Source organism: Notothenia coriiceps, unplaced genomic scaffold (assembly GCF_000735185.1).
Source record: "Notothenia coriiceps isolate Sejong01 unplaced genomic scaffold, NC01 NC01_scaffold00037250, whole genome shotgun sequence".
NCBI classification, from domain to species: domain Eukaryota; kingdom Metazoa; phylum Chordata; class Actinopteri; order Perciformes; family Nototheniidae; genus Notothenia; species Notothenia coriiceps.
Window position 1 is genome coordinate 363,982 of NW_011369951.1, and position 23,581 is coordinate 387,562.

At 40.8% G+C, this 23,581-nt stretch overlaps 2 protein-coding genes across 2 annotated transcripts in view; both read right to left on the minus strand.

Moving 5' to 3' along the window:
• Positions 1-2,939: 2,939 nt before the first annotated feature.
• LOC104966619 (protein FAM84B-like) lies at positions 2,940-5,265 on the minus strand. Its single transcript, XM_010795815.1, has one exon. It carries the CDS (start codon positions 4,764-4,766, stop codon positions 3,939-3,941), a length of 828 nt encoding a protein of 275 aa, XP_010794117.1. The 5' UTR covers positions 4,767-5,265; the 3' UTR covers positions 2,940-3,938.
• Positions 5,266-7,937: 2,672 nt separating this feature from the next.
• Positions 7,938-23,581, minus strand: part of fam91a1 (family with sequence similarity 91 member A1) — a 41,193-nt gene continuing 25,549 nt past the window's right edge. Inside the window, exons 4-16 of the mRNA XM_010796568.1 lie at positions 20,866-20,972; positions 20,211-20,323; positions 19,988-20,074; positions 19,705-19,834; positions 16,803-16,951; positions 16,116-16,250; positions 15,252-15,365; positions 14,947-15,019; positions 13,922-14,068; positions 13,377-13,481; positions 12,261-12,384; positions 12,089-12,158; positions 7,938-10,102 (exon numbers count right to left, since the gene is read on the minus strand). Coding sequence (XP_010794870.1) covers positions 9,917-10,102; positions 12,089-12,158; positions 12,261-12,384; positions 13,377-13,481; positions 13,922-14,068; positions 14,947-15,019; positions 15,252-15,365; positions 16,116-16,250; positions 16,803-16,951; positions 19,705-19,834; positions 19,988-20,074; positions 20,211-20,323; positions 20,866-20,972 — 1,540 coding nt within the window. The 3' untranslated portion in view covers positions 7,938-9,916. The remainder of the gene's footprint in view (positions 10,103-12,088; positions 12,159-12,260; positions 12,385-13,376; positions 13,482-13,921; positions 14,069-14,946; positions 15,020-15,251; positions 15,366-16,115; positions 16,251-16,802; positions 16,952-19,704; positions 19,835-19,987; positions 20,075-20,210; positions 20,324-20,865; positions 20,973-23,581) is intronic.

The following is a 23,581-nucleotide window of genomic DNA, read 5'->3' on the forward strand; positions in this document are numbered from 1 at the left end:
GTGAACTTCCTGTTTCATTTGTATGCTTTTATTTAGAAGGCGAGTTAACAGGGCTGACAGGAAGTGGTTGTAGCTTTTGAAAACAACGTGACGGAGAAAGTAATATCTTCTATGTAACGGCGGAGAAAGAGAAGAACGGACTGTATATTTAAATGTTAGCACCCCCCGAAGAGGCTCAAGCTCTTACGTTGGGTCTGGAGTTTGAATAAATTCTGGTTCATCAGTAAAGCCTACGACCATTATTCGGAGGGAAATGCTACAATTCATTTTCCTCCACAGCTACATCTCTTGGTGAGATGAGAAATGGAGCACCTCAAGATGAGCCTCTCGAACAGGTTTTTAAACTTGTGTTTATCTGCATGTAGATGTGTGGAGGCAGTAAACAGATGGAAGGCAAATTGTGTCTGAGTATTTATTTATGAGAACAAGGCTTGTTAAAACTACCTTCTGTTCCTCTCTCACTGTGTACCTCTCACAAGTGCAGCGAAATGATCTTTTGCTTTTCAGCTACAGGTAGGCATGAACTCTGATTTCTCTCTCTTTTATATTGCAACCAATCTCATGGGTTTGTCACCTATATGAAAACAAACCTACACAGGAGCAGCAGCAGGATGAGGTTCCCACACTGACAGATGATTATAATTGGGTAACCTTGTCCAAGCTTTCACGTCCCATCAAGAGGAATGGCTAGGGAGATATAATGCCGCTTCACTGTGAGAGCATCATGCATCCCTCATTGTACTACAGGAGGAATGTTCTGTATGAAAAACAGAAGGCTGAGGGATATTAATGTCAAAAGTAGAAATCTCCTAATTTTAAAGGAACGCTTCACCCACTGAATGATCATTTTATATCAAATACTTACTATGCTACCTTGTATTCTTGATGGATTTCTTATTTCCCTCTTGCCTCCAAAGATTCAACAAGCAATTTTAAACAGAGGTCGCATTTAAAAACAGCAAAAATAAATGCGAAAGAAACCTCAGTTTAAACCTTGCACACAACTTGGGCAGAATATTATGACGCTCATGTGTCCAGTTATAAGATTACTAAAAAACGTGATTTTTTTAAACACATTCCGTTTTGCAAGCGTTAAACTGTGTATGTGGAACTGATTTACATAATAAAGATTTAGCAGAAAAGTGATAGTGGGTTATTCTGCATCAGTTTTTTAGAGTTGTAAACAAATGTCTTGATATTCAGTAGTTTTGCTGGGTTGAGACACGGCCCCAATTTGTCTCAATTCATCAAGATTTTTCTCCATTTTTGGTTATCTGTGGAGGCCTGCAATAAGAACATTCTTCAAGCATGTAAAGTGACACAAAGAGAATAATTGAAATACAGATAATCCTTCTGTAAGTATTCCTAGAAGGGGGCGTAAACAAAGAGGTTGTCAATCACTGCATTGATGTATCTGAAAACTAGAAACAGGCTAAAAGTTTGCAATCAAGTTCAACTGCTGTGAGGTTTAAAGCCAACCATCAACACATTTCAACTATCTGCACGACACCTCACATGCAGGATGTTTCCATTGTAACAGCTTAACATCTCCTCAGCTGCACTACTTTCTATTACTGTATATGACATCAATTAGGAAAGGTTAAACCTGACATCATCCTTAAGAGAGTAAACCATGTCCTGATTTGAATTGTCATTGCTGTAAGGAATATCAAAGCAACTGCTTGTGAATGCAGCACATACTGTAGGGGCTTAAGCATCAAGATAGCTAAAGTGCCATACTGTAAGTAACATTTACAGTAGGTCTTATTGATCCATGTTTTCTTTATTTGTATACATATATCAAACAGTCAGATTATTTAAATAGTCAGACTTTTTTGAAACTGTGGGTCAGACAGTTGCAAGATTGTAGCTATGGTTAACCACTTCCTGTTATTCTGTTGCTACAGTACATGGAAACATTTAGTGCAGTTGCTCTGCATTAAAAAAATAATCATTTGTACAATGTTTATTCCTTTTCCACCAAGATTACAAGCTCTTGAGTTGGAAAACCTTGAGGGTAGCATTTCAATTATCTCAAAAGAAGCTTTAAGAATATATTCATATGAGAAAAACAAAACATCATTTAAAAGAAACATCACTTTCTGACGTGAGAGAATCATTGGTGGATTACAGCAGATAGTATAGCCTCCTCCAATGATAACTAAACAAGCTTATCGCTGCCATCATCAGGGCACACTGAGCACTCTTTGCATTGATACAATGTGACTTCCTCACACTGAGGCTGTAGACACACTCTGTACAACAATATTCCCTGGCGTTCTTTGGGGCTGGAGTGAAAACAAAAATACTATCTCGAATCCTTTCATAGGTATGCAGTGGAGTTTAGATTCAACAACAAATGTTTATAGATATTAAGACAGATCATAGTTTAATCATTAAGGTGGCAGATGGTTTAAAACCGCTTTTAATTTGTTCATGTAAACGATCATGAAAGTTTGTCATCCAGCCATTTTCCTGTTACTACTATCAATTGAATGCAGTAATGTACCTATTAAATCATGTACTGTAAGGCAGCTGCTAGAAACATTGAGGAATGTTGCACCCTTTATGATTTGATTCAAACTCATCACAATATCTCAGAAAACAATCGTGGTAGTGCTGGAGGGTTAAGCTTTACCGATTTGGGTCCATTTCATTTTGTGCCTGCCTGCCTGCATACAAGCTCATGGTGTGATGCTATGCTAACAGGCTAAACCCGAATTAGTCATTATTATGACTGTATATCTGATGACATTATGCCACGTTCTGGCAAATAAAAAAACTGACCTATCAGCAACCTGTGCACACAGCTCAATCAAACATGCGTTGTGATGATTAACATACATAGCGGCTTAAAGTGGGAGAAGCAATGCCCCCTTCACCACTTTCTACCCCAGACTTTTACCCCCTGCTTAGGCCACAGCCATCTTTGATTTTTGTCTTAAATACACACGTGTAAAGTGTCATGACTGCATCTTGCACGATTGTGACGCTATGGTGGTGACAACATCTGTCCACAGACATATAAACACACAAAGTACTGAAAGCTGCCTATCTGGTAATTCCAGCTTCAGTCTGATACGAGCACGACAGAGCACGGCCTGCAGCATGAAGGAGATAAAATGTCAGTAGAGGAGGGAGGGGAGAAGATCACAGCACATGTTGTGTTGTCTTTCCAGCAAATGACATGACTGTCTAAGAAACACTTTAAGATCATATAAAGAAGCCAAAACAAGCATTTTAAAACACACAGCAGATATCTGTATGAATTGACTGAACAGACATGGATGAATATCTTACTCTTATGCATGTAAAGTAAAGAAAAACAGTAAGACAGATGATTCATTTCAAAAGAAGACACAGGGTCATGGTTTACTAGAACTGTGAGTACAGTAAAGACAGACTTGGATCAGTGTAACACCAGCTCCTCAACATTTCCTTCAACATGTGCTGGTGTGAGAATAACCCTTATAAAAGGCAGAAAGAATCCTTCTTGTATTCAGCGAGCAGCTCTGACACATTTCTGTCTGGGTAGAGCTGAGGGATGAAGTTAAACTGCAGCAGGATCAAGTAACAGGACACACGATGAATAAAGAAACATTCACTCTTCTCACAAAATCATGACAGCTTGACATAAATGTTTAAAGGATCTATAAAAACGTTACATTCTGTGTGGTGGAGTGGAGCTACAAATAATCAATTTGATTTTTCCCAGAAAACTGAACTCATAATTACTAAGGCCATGAAGCATCTGGGTGATTTTGATGATTGAGGCTTTAAGGCAATAACATTGTTAACAGACTAAAATGATGCTTCCATTTAAAATAAAGTGGAGGCTTGCTATCGATTAAAGCAGAGTGTAACAGTTTATGTTTGGTCAAGGCTACTCTACTTGCAAAGCAATTAATTTAGAGCATCAGGAGGCCATCAGGAGGCCATCAGTCTGCGCCTGGCTCCTCACTTTTGCTCTGCTCCACGCTGCTGAAGTGAGTGGCCAGCTCCTTCACCACTGCTGTCCTGCCCAGGTGATCGTTCCTCCTCTTCTCCATGATCATGTCCTCCAAACTCTGAAACTCCAACACGTGTGAGTGTTTCTCAGACATGAATATTTTCAACCTGTACGGCTGCTTGCCTATCCGGATCTCCCCACCCATTTTGAACTCCCTTTTGCCAAACCTGCACCAGGCGGCAAACCCCTCTGAGTTCCTCCAGCTCAGCTCTCGGTCCTTTAGCCCCACTTGCTCCATCGCGTTCTGCACCACCATGTCCGGACCCAGAGCTTTGAATTTGTACAAGTCGTTCACAATCCTACACCTCCTCCCTTGACTGGCATCTGTTAAAAAGCTGTTTTTCACCTCGGCTCTGTGCAGGTGCACCACCTGGAAGTCCCCCACGTACACAGCCCAGTGCGGGAACTGACCGGTGGCCACAAACTCCACCAGGTCCCCTGCTTTGCATTTGTTCAGTAGATTCTCCGGGGAGTAAACCTCCAGGTTGGCAGACTTGACGCTCTTCTCGTAAATGCACTCATCTCTGTAGTAGACGGCGCACTCCACCTCGTCGCGCGGATCGTATTGTTTCTCTTCCTTATTCGGGTCCTTATCTGAGCCATCGACCGTGCAGCCTTCCTCCAGCTCGTCGTCGTCGTTGGAGAATATGTAAGAGACACCGATCCGTGGACCTTCCTCCGTGTCCACGCCGTTAGGGTCCACCGTGGGAACTTCTGCGTAACTTAAATGTGACAGCTTGTCCATCTGGTTGCCCATGCCGCTGCTCCCCCGGTGAAAGCCTGTGTAATACGATCTGATGTCAGGCTACCGGTCGCCAAACATCACCACAATCTGCCACACAACCTCACAGGTTATAACTTCCCTCTCCCTGCCGTTGGACAGGGTTTTATCCAAATTACGCATAAGTGTATATCCGTGGTGTGGCTAATTGAGTAGCTTGTTGTTGCCCCATCAACAAGTGGAGTTGGGAAGAGAAAACAAACTGTTTTCAATTTCCGCGAGGAGAAGTATCCTGCAGGTGTAGCCTCGTAGACTCACCTGCTGTTTCCCTGCGTAAAGTTCCGTCTTCAGGCGATCACGTAAACGGAACAATGAGAGTTATTATCCAAATCCTCGCCTGTATGTTTGTCTACACCGCACTCGTGTAGACAAATCGCTGTGGTGACGGCGCACACACTGCGCAGAAAGAGAGGCTGAACTGAAGCTGATCTGTAGATCTGGGGCTCGGCAGCGACTCAGCTGCTGCCTCGCTTTAAAGCGGAAGTGTGCGGGCTCTATATCACCGCACCTTCAACATACACTGACTCCTCATCTCCACTTAAATACTGTTGTAAATATGTCCCTTTGTCTGAGGAGGTTGGAGGATAAGACTCTTTCTTTATGGCTTTAATTCAAATAAAATACGAAGTTGTAGGCCTATAGGAATATATAAATAATTAAATATGTTTATTAATCAATTACATCTCATTGTAACTAAGTTTTATTTAGTTAGAATATAGGTTTGATGTATTTTATTTACGTTTTTATTGATTTGGCAAGGTAGTGAGATATATATTTCATTATTTTTATTACCTTACATTTGATTTCTTCTATAATATTTGTTTACGTTTTTATTGTTTTATTTATGGGATCATTTCATTGGTTAAAACAATATGTATCTGTTAGCCAATTGTTCATTTTATATATTCTTTTTTTTATGGATGTATTTTTTATTAGTTCTTGTTGTTTTATTTTAATTTGGATATTAATCTTGATTTTTTTATTTAATGAAATGTTTCTTTAAAAAAAACGATGCAACATAGGGAAAAATCAATTAATACATACTGGTTTAGAAGTTGACAGTAAGGAAGACTGTGAGCGGTACATGTTTTACTGTTTTGACCACCTGCCTGTCCTTGAGTGAACTGAAGCAGCACAGTGGTTGGCTCCCTCTCCCTCCCCTGGTGGGACTAATGTCTCCATTACACATGTAGTGGTTTGTGGCCTGCCTAGACTGGCTCTCAGTTATGGGCTATTTTCTCACCATTGTATCCCAGAGGCAAGGAGAATGAGCTATTCCCCTAAAATGGCACACGCTGAAGAATCCTCGTTGTGAAAACACCTGTCCTGGAAATGGGAGGCTGTGAGTGAGAGACTGGAGGATGCTAAGAGGTGTGTTTATGTTTGACAGGCTGTAAATATAAACATATGTTCAACTAAGAAGAGAGAGACATAAACCACAAAGAGGCTGAACCTGACATTTTCCCTGGAACTAGAGTTCCCACTGGAGGGACCGATTACAAATTGACGGGAAAGTCATTAAGTACAGTAGAAATGATAGAGGACGTGTCTCAACAGGGGGGAAAAACCCTCCATCTGATCCATTTGTCTAGTTTAAACAGGCAGAATGGCTCCCTGGGCCAGTCTCAGCAGATTAGCATAGAGGTTCTTAGGCAGAACTCCTTAAGACTATCAGGTTAATTATGAGACTGAGCTTTCTTAGAGCTGCTGAGGATCACGCTATGTGATTTCCAACTCTGACTAATCCAGATTAAATGTTTTCCCTGGCAAGTAAGATTCAACTTGGGTCACAGGGTTCAAATATCGTCATGCAGGTTTCCAGGTCAAGACAGAAGCAACGTTTAACATCTTAGCCACGCGACCTTAAGGAGACGGTGTCAAAGTACGTAAATTGTTCCAAACCATGACATTTTTCTGCACGCATTCAGTGTGCCCATAAAATGTGTCCCAGTTATTTTGGGGAAATTGCCTATTTTACTTAGCACCATATGCTCCATATTTTAACGATTTGCCAACTAAATGCCTGCAAAGATGAATCACATTCCCCTCAGCTATACCTTGTGATTAGTGCTTTTAGACAAATGTCAGTATGCTAACACGCTGAACTGAGATGTTAAACATACCCTACCTAGTACAGTAAGCATCTGCTTGTCAGCATTGTCACTGTAAACGTGTTAGCATACTGATGTTAGCATTGAGCTCAAGGCAGCTCTGTTTACAGTAGGCCCACAGAGCTCTCACACCTATCCTTTGGCAAAACAAATAAACAATTTTAAGTTATTTTGGAGTCTAGGTCAGTTCAATGACAGCTTACACCAATGGGGAAAACTGCATCCTCACACTTAGTAACTTTATCTAAGATGTATAGGCTGTTTACATTTTAGCTCGAAATGGTAACCTTCACTGACCTTTCTTCGGGTTTGGTTCAACTGTTTGTATAGGCTACTTTGTATGTGAACAATGTTTTTAAATGTCAGCTTTAAGCCTTGCAGCAGTGCCAGTTTGATAATGGAAGTCAAAAATACTAAACTGAAGAATGAATATAGCCAGATGTATTACACCTTTCCAAAGCAAGCGTCAGTGCCAGCATGAGGGGTCTGAAACAAAGAACTGTCAAACCGTTGACGCGCAGGCCATATGACTGCTCTTTCTGGTGCGTCCTACCTCAGGTGGCTTGACCCAGTTTAGCCTGCGTGCCCCCCCCCCCCCTCCCCCTCAGTGACACACTGTAATTTGTGGTACAAGGAAATTATTGGAGCAGGGAGGCCTGGGAGACTCAGTCAATTAGGAGGGGATCCACCTGTCTTTTGGGGGCAGAGCCAACTGTAAACCGACACCTTACAATTCCTAAAAAAGTCGTTGCTCTTCGCGAGGCTGCACATCCATGTTTCAGATGTTGTTTTTCAAAAAAGTGTTCATTTAAATCTACAACGATGGGTGAGAAGTGTGTACTCGAGGCAGATGGACAGAGCATCCGGACCGCTGCGTCTTGCTCGCCATCTGTTCCACCTGGCGAGCAAAACATCTACCGAGTACGGCGGCTTAATGTCATGTAATGTGATTGGCTACAGTTCAGAGGCAGTAGAGGCAGAAATCAGTGATACAAATCAACAAAGAGTAGATGAGGAAGAACGACACAGACAGACATTTCAGGGAGGAAAAAGAGTTTGTTCTTATAACATATTTATTTATATTCTCATATACTTTTTACATATTTATTCATCATAATAACATGTATCTGGAGCAGAGGGGGAAATGGAGTAAGGATGGAGGAAGTGCATGTTGAAGGAATGTCACGTTCATATTTTTTAAATCCCATTTAATTACAAGAGCATTATGAACTCACTCAATGATATTCACAGTCCCATCAAACAAGCTACAACAAAGATTTCCTAAAATATAGGCTGACATATAAAACTAGCATTTTTTTTAAACACTGTAGTGGAGGATGGGGGATATCTAGGATGACCGAGCACTGTAACTAGACCTGTGAAAGGTAGGCGTGTATGGAAAACACACCGAGTAAGGTGTACAACACACACGCATACACAACTTACACACAACAGTTTCTACACAGTCATCATGCTTCAACCGGACCTCATGTTAGTCCTTTTTTTTTCTATTTCGGCATCATATTATTAGAAATAACAACCACAAGTGGGGTCAAAAACTGCAGGAGACAGATTCCTTTAAAAAAAAAAAAAAAAAAGAAGAAATGCAAGAAAAATGTTCAACAAAGGGGATTAACATTCTAATAAAAGGAGATCTATATTCTTCGAGCCACACTGAAAAATCATGAAAGAGTTCAGACTCTTGGGCCAAAACGTCTCTGAAACACCGGGCAGAGCATTAGCATTTCCATCCCATGGGTCTGTGACAGCCTTCACAGCGAAGTTGCCTTCTCCTCTCTAGACTACAAAGCCCATTTTTCAACACGGTGTAAACAGAAACCCTTGGAGAGTGCACTGCTCACTAACTGGAGTCCATCCAGGGGGAAATACTGGCTGCGGCAGGCCGGGGTCAAACACAAACCTGACTGTTAACAATCCATGCAATCAGGTCAACTTTGTTAATTTTCTCAAACTCTTCAAAAGGGCGATGTTGGTAGTTTATGGCTCAATATTGATGATTGTATTGGCTGTAGACACTTGTTCAAATGTGCATAAATCACTTAAAAAAGGCAAAAGTAAGCTAATCAAACCTATAGACCTTGTCATTTTTGATTGGCTGACAGTGATAAGGCAGCTGAATAAAGGAACGAAAGTTAAACTTATAATACAGGAACAGAAAAGGGTCTTTGGTGTTTCTTGTACTGAGGAATAATGATGACAAAGAATAAAAAAACTGCAGTTTCTCTGATGCCCAGTTAAATTCCAAGAGGAAAACCTGTCTTGTGGTTAACGTCTAAAACCAGGTACGCAATACAAGGAATCCAACGTTTAAAAATAATTGCATGACTTTACTTCATCCACAGGTTTGAAGAAATCCTGCACAGTGCAAATAATAAATGCCCCCGATATTGATTACAAGTAAAGTATTTTTCATGAGTTGTGCAACAGTATCATGCATCAGATCACGTAACGTGAGACAACACAGGGGGGCTGAACCTGGACTCCATCCGTCCTGAAAGTTGGTCCTGGAATATGCATATTGTCAAATAAGTCCTGCAGATGTCACACTTCATCATATATTTCTTGGGTCATTTCAATAACATCTATACAATTAATAACCACTTCGCTCTCACAGAACACTCATAGATTGGAGAAGAGTGGGGAGGGGGAGGGGATAGTCAGTGGAGAACAGCGTGTGTGTTTCCAGGTAAATGACCTTCCAGGTTCACTTCACTTATATACTGTGATAATAGCACCACTCCAACAGATAACACTGCGTTGCTACGAATATGAGGAACCACAGAGGGGAACAGTGAGGGGGGGGGGGCAACACTGTCAGAAGGAGATTCCTCATACAGTAGGTGATGAAGTGCTGGCCGGGCTAATTTTCCCAAGACTGATGGACACGATGCAGGGCTCGACCTCGATTTACAATTTCCCTCAGTAAGAGGAGGGGCCTTTTTGATGAGAGGATGTTTTTCCTTATGGCCAAATCTGTTTTTTGGGGAGGTGGGTTTATGTGGATTGGTCCTTCTGCAGAGCGGAGATGTCGAGAGGAGGAGGGGCCCGCCCACTCCACTCCTTCAGCTGCCCGTCCTTGAAGATGAGGTTGAGGGCGGGCAGGGGGACGCCGGACTCGGCCGGGGGCTGACTGAGAGGGTTCGACACGCCGCTGTCCATGTCAGAGGGCTGGATGCTGTCCTGCTGACACAGGGCACAGTGGATCAGGACAACCAGGAACACAAGAGTCGTTACTCTGGGACGAAAAAGTTGCTAAAGGCAAAGTAGAATGGTTCCTGTTTGATTATACTGTGGCTTTTCTTTCAAAAACATCTTACTAATCTTGTGGTTAAAGATTTGTAGGTAAAATATGCAAAAGGTCAAAGAGGAACAGATACATCAGGTAGACACATTCACATTCACCCTTCCCTTATATTGTCTTTTTAGTTTTAAAGGGGCCCTATTATACTGTTTTTTATCAATATATTGTCTCAAACTGACGATAAATGTCTCTGAAGTGTTTGTCTCGAAATACCAAACAGATCATTGCAGCATCCCATAATCCCCTCTGTTTCAAACGAGCTGATTCTCTGTCTGTTACTTTAGATGAAAATAAGGAGGGGGGGGGGGGGGTTACCTTGGATGGTGATTGGCTAATGGTTACACAAGCCAAATCCCTCGTTATGACATCATAAAGTGGCCAAAATCTGATCAGCTCATTTTCAGAAAGGTTTTTATATAAATGGATCAGGACAAAAAGAGAGAGAATCTTTTTTCCTGAAACTTTCAGAATCTCTTTCCACAGAGGGGACACATGTTTATGTATTAAAGGCAAGGAAACGTGGATGTTGCATAATACTGTAGGTGACCTTTAAATATCTTATGTTAAGGAAACACATATCCATGGTTTAAGGATACATTTTGACTGTAAGCCCTGGGGGGGGGTTTCTTACCTCTTCTGCACATCTGTGTTGTGTTAGTTTGTTATTATCACTTCCTGTGTTCTTTTCAACTAAACTTCCTACTAAATTGTTAGGATTTAATGTTCCTTTCTGCTTAATATTTATTTTCTCTCTATAGTCTCCTAATACATTCTCTCCAAGAGTGAAAACAACCCAAATGATTTGCAAACCAAAATAATACTTCACCTTTATCTCAACCCGGCTCTCACATCCTCCACCCTGTGTGGCTGCACTCAGAGAGTGAACTATGGTCATTTTATTGCATTTTCCGCTCCAATTTCCAGGACACTGCATGTGTAATAAACACTACCTTTCTGTTTGGTATGTCCATGTGTTGTCTTTCATCTTTTCTAAAAATAATTACAATAAAAAGCCAAGGTTTCTTTACAATATTTACCCTCACTTAGAAGTATTTTTTCATACTGGATGTAGGTCCTCTCAGGAAAAAAAAAAAAAGAAGATTGGTTTGGCAAATGTATAGAATCAAAAACTCTTCTTAAAAAAAGATTGATGGTAAAGAATAGCACATGGTATTATCCAACCAGTACTCATTCAACACAGAAGGTTTGATAAAAGAGCCGCCAGGCAGTTATTTTAAAGGTCACCTATTATTATTAAGACAATCACCAACCAAGGTAACCCCCCCCCCACCTTATCACCTGAATCTCCTCCTAGAACACCATTGAGTTTTTTTCAACCAATCATCTCTCAGAGGGGCGTGGCCAGCAGCAGCTCATTAGCATTTAAAGCTACAGACACAGAATCAGCACTTTTGAAACAGGGCTGAAACAGAGGGGATTATGGGATGCTGCAATGATCTATTTGGTATTTCAGCCAAACACTTCAGAGACATGTTTTGTATATATCTGAGACCTGTAATATAATGTTGAAAAACAGTATAATAGGGGACCTTTAATCCTATTGCATCAAAATAGTGTCTTAATCATCTCATTATCTCGAGATTGAAGATGCAATATTTATTTGTGTAGACGGTTATTACAAAGATTTAATTATGTGGTTTTCTAATGTGATAACACAATCATGATTGTTGCACTTTTAGTTTTCCACGTTTTTTTAAATCCTTCTCTCTCACAATACCGCACAATGTTGTTTCTAAAGCAGATTAAAGATTAAATAGGATAAAAGTATGAATTATTAATCCGTTTTGAATCTTGATTAACTCTAAGTATTCTCAAGAGTGAACCTGTAGAGTGAGTGTTTTTACCTGGAATGACTGAACGAAGTTCAACACCTTCAGCGATAGCTTTCGGCTCGAGTAAAGGAGCTCTTGAAGGCTGGAACAACAACAAAGTCACAACACAGGTCCTTACACCTTTTTCAAAGTTTTAAACAAAAGTGAAATCTTTGAGGATGCTGGGTGTTTTATTTTTTTGTACCTTTCGCTGCTGCACAGTTTGTGCGAGGCGATTTTTCGACACACTTTGCGGTTTAGCTCGGAGCTGAAGAGGGGCATGCCGAAGCACAGCTCAAGAGGAACCCACTCATCTTCAGAGGAAAGGCCTGAAGGAAAAGAGACAAGGAGAGGAGGGATGGTGAGGACACACTTTACTACTTAAGACACAAGACATTAGCATAGAAAGGCTCATTTTCACTGTCTCCCCTAACCCTTGATCAAGTCATTTGAAGGTTAACGAATAGGAAAGAAGCATATCAAAAAGGAACAATTCACCTCAAAATCAAAAATGCGTTTTTTCAATCTGGATAGGTTTGTTGTAAGTGTTTGAGACATTTCTGTATTCTTTTAAATATAATGGAACTAGCCGTTTGCATTGTGATACCGTTTTCAGATGTTGTTCGGTATAAACATGAGTTCCTACTTTAAACTGCTAACAATAACACAACCTGATTGTAAGGGAAACTTCTGCAGCAATGGAGAGTTAGGACTCAGAGAGACACGAGGAGAGTTGGAGCTTTGATGTCAAACAATGATGTTTATTACAAGTCAACGGCCGGAGAATTCATATCACAAGTCACAGCAGCAAAAGGTTCTGACTGCACGGGTGGGTTGTCATGTCAATTCTGACCAGCCTATCTCTCGATAGACCCTTTAACTATTTTACAGAGAGTTAATGAGCATATTGGGGCGTTAACACCTGGAGACACTGAATCACTTATCTGACTCTTAGGCTCTGTGACCGAGAGTTGATCGGTCATAAAACTGGTAATGTCAACAATAGCTGAGACTTCTCATTCCTTAAGACAGATAAAAAACTTAGGGTTGGTCGTAAACGTCAACACACAGAAAAGGTTAGACTCCTAGGAGTAAGACAAAATTAATCCCTAACACTGATTATCTTGAGAAACCAGGTGATGATTTCTGAAGAGACATTGCTGATGAGTTGTGTGCACCATAAGCCGAGTGACCTTTCTTTTCATTATATTTCAGAGAAAGCAGAATTCTCTAATGCCAGTAGGACAACACACCAAATTAGCCTTTATTTATAAAAAGCACTAGGGGTGAATTGTCCCTTTAACCAAAGAAGTAGCCTTACTCTCTGTCTTTGCTGCTTTGGTTTCCCCGTTGTTTTCTTCTGTCACAAGCTCAAATGACTCAGTACTGCCATTGTTGTCCAGGCCCCCCCCCAGATGAGTTTCCCCTTAAAGAAGGCAACAACTCTCCATCAGCATTAAGACACAGAAAGGTTGTTTCACAGCTGGATCACAGACCTTTAATTAAGAATCTACTTAAAAAAACAAGTTTGATTCAATCAATTTTGCTGAATACATTTGAGAGGTCAATTAAAATAAAATGTCTGAATATCTACGTTAAAAAGAACATGTGTTTCAATTATGTCAGCAGCATTTAAAGCAGTGAATCTCAAGGTAAAGGCTAATGCTGTTCGATCCGTGTCCATTAGCAAAGGCTATCACAATAAGGGACACATTATGCAGCAAACAGGATAATTAAACTGGACTGTGGGCTTAATCCAATTTGCACTATCAGTGTTAATGGCCGCTGAGGCAAAGACATGGTTACTAATTCAACTCTATGTCTCTAACATACAAACATCTGCAACAAAAAAAGAGTGTGTCTTACCTCTGCACTCATTGCCTTCGCTGGGTCTGCGGCGGTGCCGGTTGTTGGCGTTGAGCATGGTGACGTAGCCACACTGGTGCTCCAGGTCCACGTTCTCCTTCAGCTTCTGCAGTGCCTTGTGCACACACATGTTGGAGTGGGAGAAGCCTGCGCAGGGAGGAGAGACAACACAAACAACGGAAGTGAAGCTCACTCCAACAAGACGCCATATAAACTTATATTAATATCTGTTCAGCATGGCATCCATATCAATTCTGTTTCTGCAGAGGAAGTAATATTGTCACAGCAAATGTATTAAGGGGATCAGTGTTAGTGTTAAGCCTCACACACAAAATCACAAGAGAATGATTTGAGAGGATTCCAATCCTTTTAATGATGTTTGACGTGTTTAAACCCGTAAGCCCAAAAACAGAATATTTGAGGAACCAGAGAAAGTTGAATAGCTTGACTCATGTTATGTTAATTATGTATACGCAACATGACAGTGACAGGACACTCATATTGCAATATGACTTGTTCATTATTTAATGCATGATTTTGAAGAGGACCAGTGTGGCTTTTTACCTTCATGAACTCAAGGTTAATAGAAGTGGAAAGCAAATGTTGAAGTCTGCTATTTCTTGCTACGTTAGATAATACTGATCTTTGTTCTGTGGTTTTAAGTCTTTATTGAGATATGAAAATATTAATGTGAACAAAAATGTGGTGTCAATAACTTGTATTGTAAACAATTAAAACTGTGCCATATTCAGTTTATCAGATGTTTGCTTCTGCTAAAATTATTTCATGAGAAAATAAATGTAGCTTTAAGCCTTGCTCTGGATTACTTTAATTAAATTATTCTTGTAATAACACAAATGAAAGGGGCCGTATTAAGCTAATTTTCAGAGTTCCTATCTGTATTTTGTGCCTCTACTGTAACATGTTTTCGAGATCAAATGCACACTACAGGGAATGGAAACACCAAAAAACACCTCTTTTACGAGTGTATCATTTAAAAGATTTATCCACGGATAAAAACTCACCTCCTTCCAGATCGTCTGCATCAAAGGGGAACGGGATGTGAACGGTTTCTCCGTGGCCGTGCATTCCGTGACCCTGAGGGTAACACACACACACACACACACACACACACACACACACACACACACACACACACACACACACACACACACACACACACACATATATATATCCACACAGTGGCACCACATGTGAAAACACGTAAGGGGAAGTTACATAACATGAGATGATGCAATCAAATTCAAGCAATTAAGAGAAAAACAACCTCAATGTTAAAGTGGAGCTCATTTACAGTATGTGTGTTTACCTGGATTAGTACAGCAGAGTGTGTGAGCGCGTCGTTGAGCATGGTCAGCACGTTGGATGTTGGCACGACTCCGGGGTCGTGACCCCAGGAGGTGATCAACAACCTGTCGTAGGTCTGGACAGAAACAGAATGTGGGTCAAGGAAAGGACTCACAGCTGCTAATCCCTGAAACCATGAGACTGCGGTGCCTCAACGGCATCATGGGAGAACAACAGGTCATTATGTACCGTACTAAGCAATGATAAGAATAATGGTATTCATATAATGAGGAACTCAACACAAGTGGAATGTAACAGTACCTCTAGACTCAAATAACATGAAAAGGTTTCTTCATGTATAATCTCAGTCAAAAACAAATCTTATTGAGGAATTATTTGTATTCTGTTTACTGACATGTCAAGTTGGCCCATAAAGTGGCAATTTGCATGATATAACCTGCTCTTCTGGGAAAAAAATTCTCTTTCGTTCACTGTCTCGCATTCCACGGATAGTTACAACATTCCAGTAGTATCAGGGAAGCCTTTGATGCGGGAAATGCAGGTGCACAGTGTGATATGAATGTGATTCTGATGCGCAGAGTTATAAATGAAGGTAGAAGGAGATAAAGGAAAATGTACCTCCAGTGCTCTGATTACAAACTGAGCGACAAGGTCAACACTTGAAAGGGCAGGAGTCAAAGACGAGTGAAAAAGTGTGCAGTCACATCTTGATCGGGCTCAAAAAATTTGTTTTTCTTATTACATCGTGCGGGGCTTTTCTTATTCGGCTTCAAAAATATTTCTTAAGCTTGTACAGAATCTTTATCAGCATACGTTTACTTACTCAACTGTGCACTTATCTGATTAATTATTAGTATGTGCTAACCTGGAAAATGTCTGGCAGTTTGCGGAGTCTGGAGCCTTTGGAGAGCAGCAGAGAGGGCGGGCCCTGGCCGGTCACATGATACAGGTATAACTTGAACCAGATGGAGCTCACCTCAGGGATAGCCGGGCCAATATGCTGTGGGTACAAACACACATTAATGCTTTTTCCATTGAATTTCTTACATGAACACACACTTAAAGTGAAGGTAAGTAACAGAGACAAAGGAGAGTAATTGTGTTTTCTGTGGAAGAAGCTGAAATTGAAGCTGCCATTGTTGAACCAAGCAGAAAACAAAGCAACAAATTCATTGAATTCCACTTCACTGACTCCCAGCAGTGTGCGAATAAAGAGCAGCGTGAATGGCACAACAAGAGTTTAACTTCTTTCCTTCTGTCTCTGGGCTCAGCGAGAAAGCTGGATTGAAGCCAGGCAGAGGAATTACTCATGAGCCTTTCTCCCTTCCTTCCTCCCTCTCTTTGTATAGCCTTGTTGTTGGGGGCAACTGCAGACTGAGTGCACCCACACACACACACACACGGCAACAGATCACTCAAGTGTGTACACATACAAACTACCACACATGCACAAACTGTCTCACAACTCTCCAACGGTCATCATTTGATCCCATGGTGACACAGTATCCCCTCCTCTTCTCTCCCCCCCCCCCGCTCCCTCCAGGAGTCGTACCTGAGGCGTGCAGCTGCTGATGGGTCTGATCTCATTGCTGAGCGGCGCCATGGAGACCAGCAGCTTGTAGTTCTTGTTGAGGACCCGGCTGCAGGTGGCCTGGTCCAGACCCAGCAGGCTCTCACAGCGCAACATGTCCAAGGGGAAACCTGGAGGGGACAAACCAGGCTCAATTTCAACTTCTATACCAAACAAGCTGAGATCTTACTGTGAGTCATCGGGCTGAATGCATGTAGTTTGAGTTGTTGGGTGTTTTGTGAAGTTACTTCATGGATGGTAGAAGAATAGAAGAGAGTAAAGAATGAATTGCCAACTGTTACCCCCGTTTCCAGTATTTATGCAAAGCTAAGCTAACTAGCTGCTGGTTGTTATCTTTTACTGTACTTACTATTCCTTTAAAACAGGGATAACCAAACTATCTATACGCCATGGCTTGAGCATACAGTATTATTTGCACTGAAAGTAAACTGCACATCCAAGTTTAAGCACAAGATGTCAACTAGATTTAGTGAAATTGTTTTTATTTCAACATCTTGGCTATGAAACCAATATTTTACCCGACCTGCCATTTCTGTTTGTTACATCTAAATATTAGAGTTACAGATTTACATCTTACATTTTCATTGCAGTGTTTCAAGTTGGTGCTTAGGCTTGGAACATAAACCAGTATTTGTCATTTTCAGCAGGTTTTATCTTTCCCTGTTTTCAGATTTACACACATCATAATATTTGTAGGCTTTCATATTCCTAAGTTAAGAGAAGCAGACATAGAAATACTGTTTGTAATATGTGAGTGCATCCATGAAATACAGTAATGTCAAACATTAAACAGGTTAGAACTTAGAAGTGGTGAATTTTCTTTTTCGGTGGCACAATTTCTGCTCTAGAAACGTTTAATTCTTTGCTTTGTAACTAGTTGTAAAATACGCATTTACTATTGTTTGACCTGTTGATAAAAAGCCTTTACTTTAAAGCCTCCCCAGCTTTAAAGTAAAAAAAGCGTACAGAAGCAATGAGTGCAAATAAGGATCCTGTAAATCATTCTACCAAGTGTAGATGCATCAAACAGCAACTGGGTTGAAGAACTTCATCCAGAGAGCCCAGTAAAGATTATTTATTTATAACAGTGGCGTCAAGGGAGTCTTCTCTCCAAAGAGACGCTTGTAAGAAAGTCCTCCCAAAAGGAGAAAGTGTCAACCTGGCCTTCTTTGATTTCATAATCAACCTTTGCAGGCTAGATATAAGTCTAAGAGGTGTCTATTAAGTGCTAAAGGTGATAATTAATGTTAAATCATAACCAGAGTTAAGCAGATGCAAATAACTAACTGAATCTCAGACACAGCGTAGAGTAAAACAGATAAGAGCCATTCACAATGAGGCTGCTGCTTCACATTGTATTGTCTAAGGTTTGGATCTTGATTTTTGCAATCTGATAATCATTTATTATTTATTCTCATTATAATTTGTATCATTGTGGGCTTCACCCAGCGGGCTCTCAGTGTGCTTGCTCCCCAGCAGACGTCTCGAGCAGCAGCTGAGGACGACTGAGAGATAAGGCAATCAGAAGAGAGGCACGCTGCCAAAGCAAACAAACAGCATCTGGTGTCGCAACCGTTGTTACAGGGAAGCTCAGTTAGCTTGGTCCTCTCCGACTCCCCCTACAGACTCCAGGAGAACAAAACAGCTTCACTCTGGATGGACAGGCCTTTAACAATATTTAGGAGAGACTTGAATAAAATATGGTCATATATTCAAGTTTGGAACAGGTGAGGGGGGAGGGCAGATACAGCAGAGACAAGTTTTGACACAAGTTTGCCAAAAGTAGAACAAATAGAAGATCCACTTCCTCTTCATTGCTTCCAAAAAGGTTTACAGTCTTAGGCAAAACCTTCACATAAAAATATCTTTCATTGCTTGTGATTTATTATTGAAAACCACAGATTTAGTAAGAATGGAGAAACCAGCTCGAGTGCGCTAGAATTTGAAAATACACAACCGGAAAAAATCTGCTACTTCCTTCCGACTTCCTTACAGAGCCCCTCCTCCAACACACACGAACCCGCACATGACCAATGAGGGCACGAGATAAGTTTGTGCACAGATGGAAAGCTGACAGGCAGGTAGGCCATCCAGTTATTTTAGCCGGGCCGGTGAAAATGATTGGTCGTGCTTTTTACAGCGCTACGGCTTCCACAGATGACATGTTTTAATGTATTTATTGTCAAAGCAATTAATGTATTCATTGCTTTCAGGATGTTAAGAGCATTCCATGGAATATAAGAAAAAGTGTTTCTGAAGTCAATTACCTACCCCACCTTTAAGTAGTTGAATAAGATTAATTTACAGCAGTTGTTTGCCTCCATTGTGTTCATGATAACTCAAAATATGTAATAATATAATTATTATTAGAGTAGAGTCAAGGTGTAAATTGGAAAAGAGTGTCATACAGCTGATGATTGCTGATAATTATCGTCAGTTAACCCCCCACACATCATCCCTATACCCTGATATTTCCATGAGTGTTTTTTTATCCTGAATTTCACATTGTGATGAAGACTACTGGTACATATAAAAGAGTATAAATTCATTATAATGAGCCACTTAAGTCACCATCACGTTCACACTGCACGTTCCAGCTCTCACCTTACATTTCTGTCTGATTGAAACAACCAGTAATGAACTGGCTTCATTGATATCATTTATATATCAATTATTGGCAAAACAAACTAACAACACAGCAAGGAGGGAACTGTGTGCAGACAGCAGACAAAATTGAGTAAAAATACTCAAAACAACTCAGACCTCCAAGCTTCCTACTAACCACATGTATAGACAGGTATGGGAGAACAACACCTGCATGTGTTTACCCATAATGGGGAGGGCAGAGTAACTGTGTAATTACCTATATTAGGGATATCTGGTCCCTGGTCCTGAGTGAGTTCCTTGTTGTAGCGCAGGAAAAGGATGGTGTTCTTCAGGGTGAGAGCGTGGTCAAAGTAACGCTGAGCCTCGCCCTCTGCTGTGCTCTCCACCTGGAGACAGAGACACCACGAGATACATGTTTGTTTGAACCTCTGAGCATGTACATTGTGCTGTAATTTAGCATACTCTGGTGTTTATGATAGAGGCTTAACTAGATACACTAACAAGTATTTATTTGTCTTTGTTTCCAGTGCTGGTCTCACCTTCTCTAACTCAGCCAGGAAGCTGTCCAGAGTCTCATCGGACAGCTTTCCCACCTCGAACATGGTCACTGCATGACTCTTCAGGTTCTGATAGAGAAACAAATACATAGAGGAGTCAGGATGCACAGTCCACATCTAATTGGGATTAAATCGTCATGTCTCTATTCAGCTTTTTATCATGGAGAATCTGTGTGTTTTTTAGCGTCCACATTCAGTGACTGACCGGAGACAGGTTGCCCATCATGAGGAAGGCAGTGAGAGTGGAGTCAAACAGGAAGGCGATCCTCTTGGTGGGAGCAGCTGGGATGATTAAGCTGCTAACGCTTCCTGTTTCTGCTGCAGAGGCAAATAAAAAGCAGACATACGGTATACCAAATGCATAACTCAATGAATGAACATGAATATATGCAAAAGCACAACTACTTGGCAGTCCGATTCATACGCTGAGGATATGAGCTTATGATTTCATGTAAAATGTTCTGTGTTTTCAAGGTCCAACACAAACCGTGTCTCGTTTTAAAATAATGAAATTAGAACACATAAATGTTGACAGCCACTTTGATAATATCCAATTTGTTAGTCTCAGCAACACAAAACTGGCACCCTAATAGGCATAACAAAGTTGATATTAAACCACAAATAAAAACTTCTTGGAAAAACAACTACCGTAATAATGTGAGAATGAAATTCAGAAGCATAACTAAGCTTTCTCTGGGAATAATTAGCGCTGCTTCTTCAAAATTTCTGAAGCAATATTAAGAAAAGAGTGCGTGTGCGTGTGTGTGTGTGTGTGTGTGTGTGTGTGTGTGTGTGTGTGTGTGTGTGTGTGTGTGTGTGTGTGTGTGTGTCTGTGCGTGTGTGTGTGTGGCCACTCAGACCTTCTTCCAGGCTGGTGGTGTCGGTGTCGGTGGCTGAGGAGCCCCCCTCCATCACAGGACTGCCCTGGTCCCAGGACAGCAGCATCTTCTGAGGGTCCACGGTGCTCCTGACAGAGGAGCGAGCCACAGGGATTAAAGAGAGCACCATCAACACAATCAAACCAAGTGCAGTAGTTTATTAAAACGTAATAAAAAAATTGAATATTAAGAGAAATCTAATTGTCCTAGAATAAGTCATTTTCTGCCACTTGGGGACTCTTTCAGAATTATAACAAAATCAGTTTTGCAGCAGCATGGGATCATGGGAGTTTGTCAATGCAGTGACCTTCACCGAGTTAGAATTGTTCAGGAGATTTTTACCGTAAGCCCTATTATCAGAAGATGTCTCCAATTATAATACTGAATAAAGCAGTCTCACTTTAAAAATCACTGTTTCTCTGACGCTGTTTGGCTGCCGTGTGCTCAGCTTGTTTCTCTGATATCTTCTATTAACTTGTATATTTAAAAATGTCGAAGATCTTAAAAGTGTAAAGTAAAAGTCTCGCTTAGAACTGGATAAAGAATTCCAGTTAAAGATTCTGGCAAACAAACACAACACTGGCGCATGCTCAGAGGCCACACGACGCCATTACAGAAGACCAAATGAAATGGGACCATTAACTTCTATTAAAATAGCTGATTTGTCTCCAACTCAACAATATGTAAAACATGGCCCTATTTATTCTTAGACAATTAAATGCAAAAGTTACTTTGAAGCTGACAATTGAGCAGCCCGACCAAGCAAGGAGGCAGAGGCAGAACGTCCAAAATTATAAAGCGGTGTGGGGATTTATTAAAATCATGTGCACATAGTTCACCGCCTCAATCCTGCTGTTCTCCCTGAACACATCCTGCAGCCACAAGGATCTCACACATACTGACAGGAAAAACAGAACCTAAATACACCCAGACCAATCAAACCAACAAGACACAGGTGAGGGGGGGAGGAGCCAACACAGGGCACCAGGTGCACACAATCCAGCAACAGACATAACGGGAGGGGGAACACTTTTCAAACACAAACATATAACTGAACAGAATACACACATACAAACCCAACTAAACGCAGTCAGCACTTGAACAATGAATGCCACTTAACGCTATGATTTCTACACCCTCACATATTATTTGCACCTGGATTATTCTTAACCGCTGTCATTCTACACCAGCATAAGCACTTTCGGCGCTCTCGCTAACTCCCCTATCTTGTCAGGCGGAGCCGAGGACCCGACCAGCACCTGCCAGACGACATTTCAATTAATACGGTTTAATCCTTTAATAAATACTATCTCAATAATTAGTATAAATTATATAAAATGTGCAAATATGATGCCATGCCAAACGGTACTGTGCAATCACGCTAATAAAGTGCAAAACTGTTCACTAAAGTGAGTTACCAGGCCCGAGCCGTCAGTCCACAGTGACAAAGTTACCTTCGTCACAGTTACAATATCCTACTTTTTAAGGATGTTCTAGGTGGATGAAGGTGCAGGGCACAAACCATACCATGTGGGTTTGTGCCAGCAGAACAATGGGAGCTATCTACCCTACCCACAATTTAAAGTAATTCACACAGACCTATCTCCTCTCGTTACTCTTCTCCCTGTGTGAGAGCAGCAGGTTCAGCTGGTCAGAAGACTAAAGTGAAAAACAACACAATGCATAAAATATTGTTAATAGATGTCGGGTAGTAATAGATGTATTTATTTTCTTCTCAAGAGTGTACAGAATGCGTTGTTATATGTTAGTATTTCTAAAAAATCTCCTGGGAGATAATCCCCCCCAGACGGTTGCGGTTGGGTTTTCAGCATGTGTGCCTTTTATATGTTATACCAGTTCATCTTTGATTCCATCATCTCATTAAACCTTTTTTAAAAGCATACCTTTAGTGTCTGTGAAGGGAATATACGCACTGTACTTCGCTTTTAATTATAATATTGTTGTGTGTTGGCTTCGTATGCTGAAAAGCGTATATAATATATAATTACAGCACGATATTTTTGTTGAATAGAATTTTGAGTGGTTAAAAACACGATTTATTGACAAAGGAAAAAGTTTGTTCTCAAAAGGCCTGACCAGTTGAGAACCACTGGTTTAGAGTGTCTGTCTGTACATACTGAATCTGTTGGAGGACGCAGCGTCTTCCAGGAGGGGTGAGCTGGTTCTGCGCTGATTACATGACCTTTCTTTCACAGCAAAAGCGAGGCGCAGTACATGGACTGCATTCTGATAAAACATTAATAAAACAAAAATCAAAAGTTGTTTGACCACAAAAATCTGATTCTCTTTCACCGTAAAACGTCATCTTACTATCATCAACTCCAATTCTCCTTGACTTTTACTCATGTGGAAATGTATACATTAATTATACAGCTTTTAAAAATAAAGTACTTCAAGAAATCAAGCCAAAAATGTGAGAATCTTGAAACCTTTCTCCTCACAAAAAGATGGGACAAACTTCTGTGTACTTTAGTGAGGATAGACAATAAGCATTGGGAAATGGAAAGGCGAATAAACTAAGTGGATCGCACCACTTTACTCACAGTATGGTTTTTCGAGACGATGCGGTGGCGAACATTTTTTAGCTTTCCTTTAAAATAGCTGTCTTCCTGGGTATGATTGTTGTGGAAACAGTCTGCAAGAATGAAAGAACATTGTTTTTTGTCCACTAGGTCGG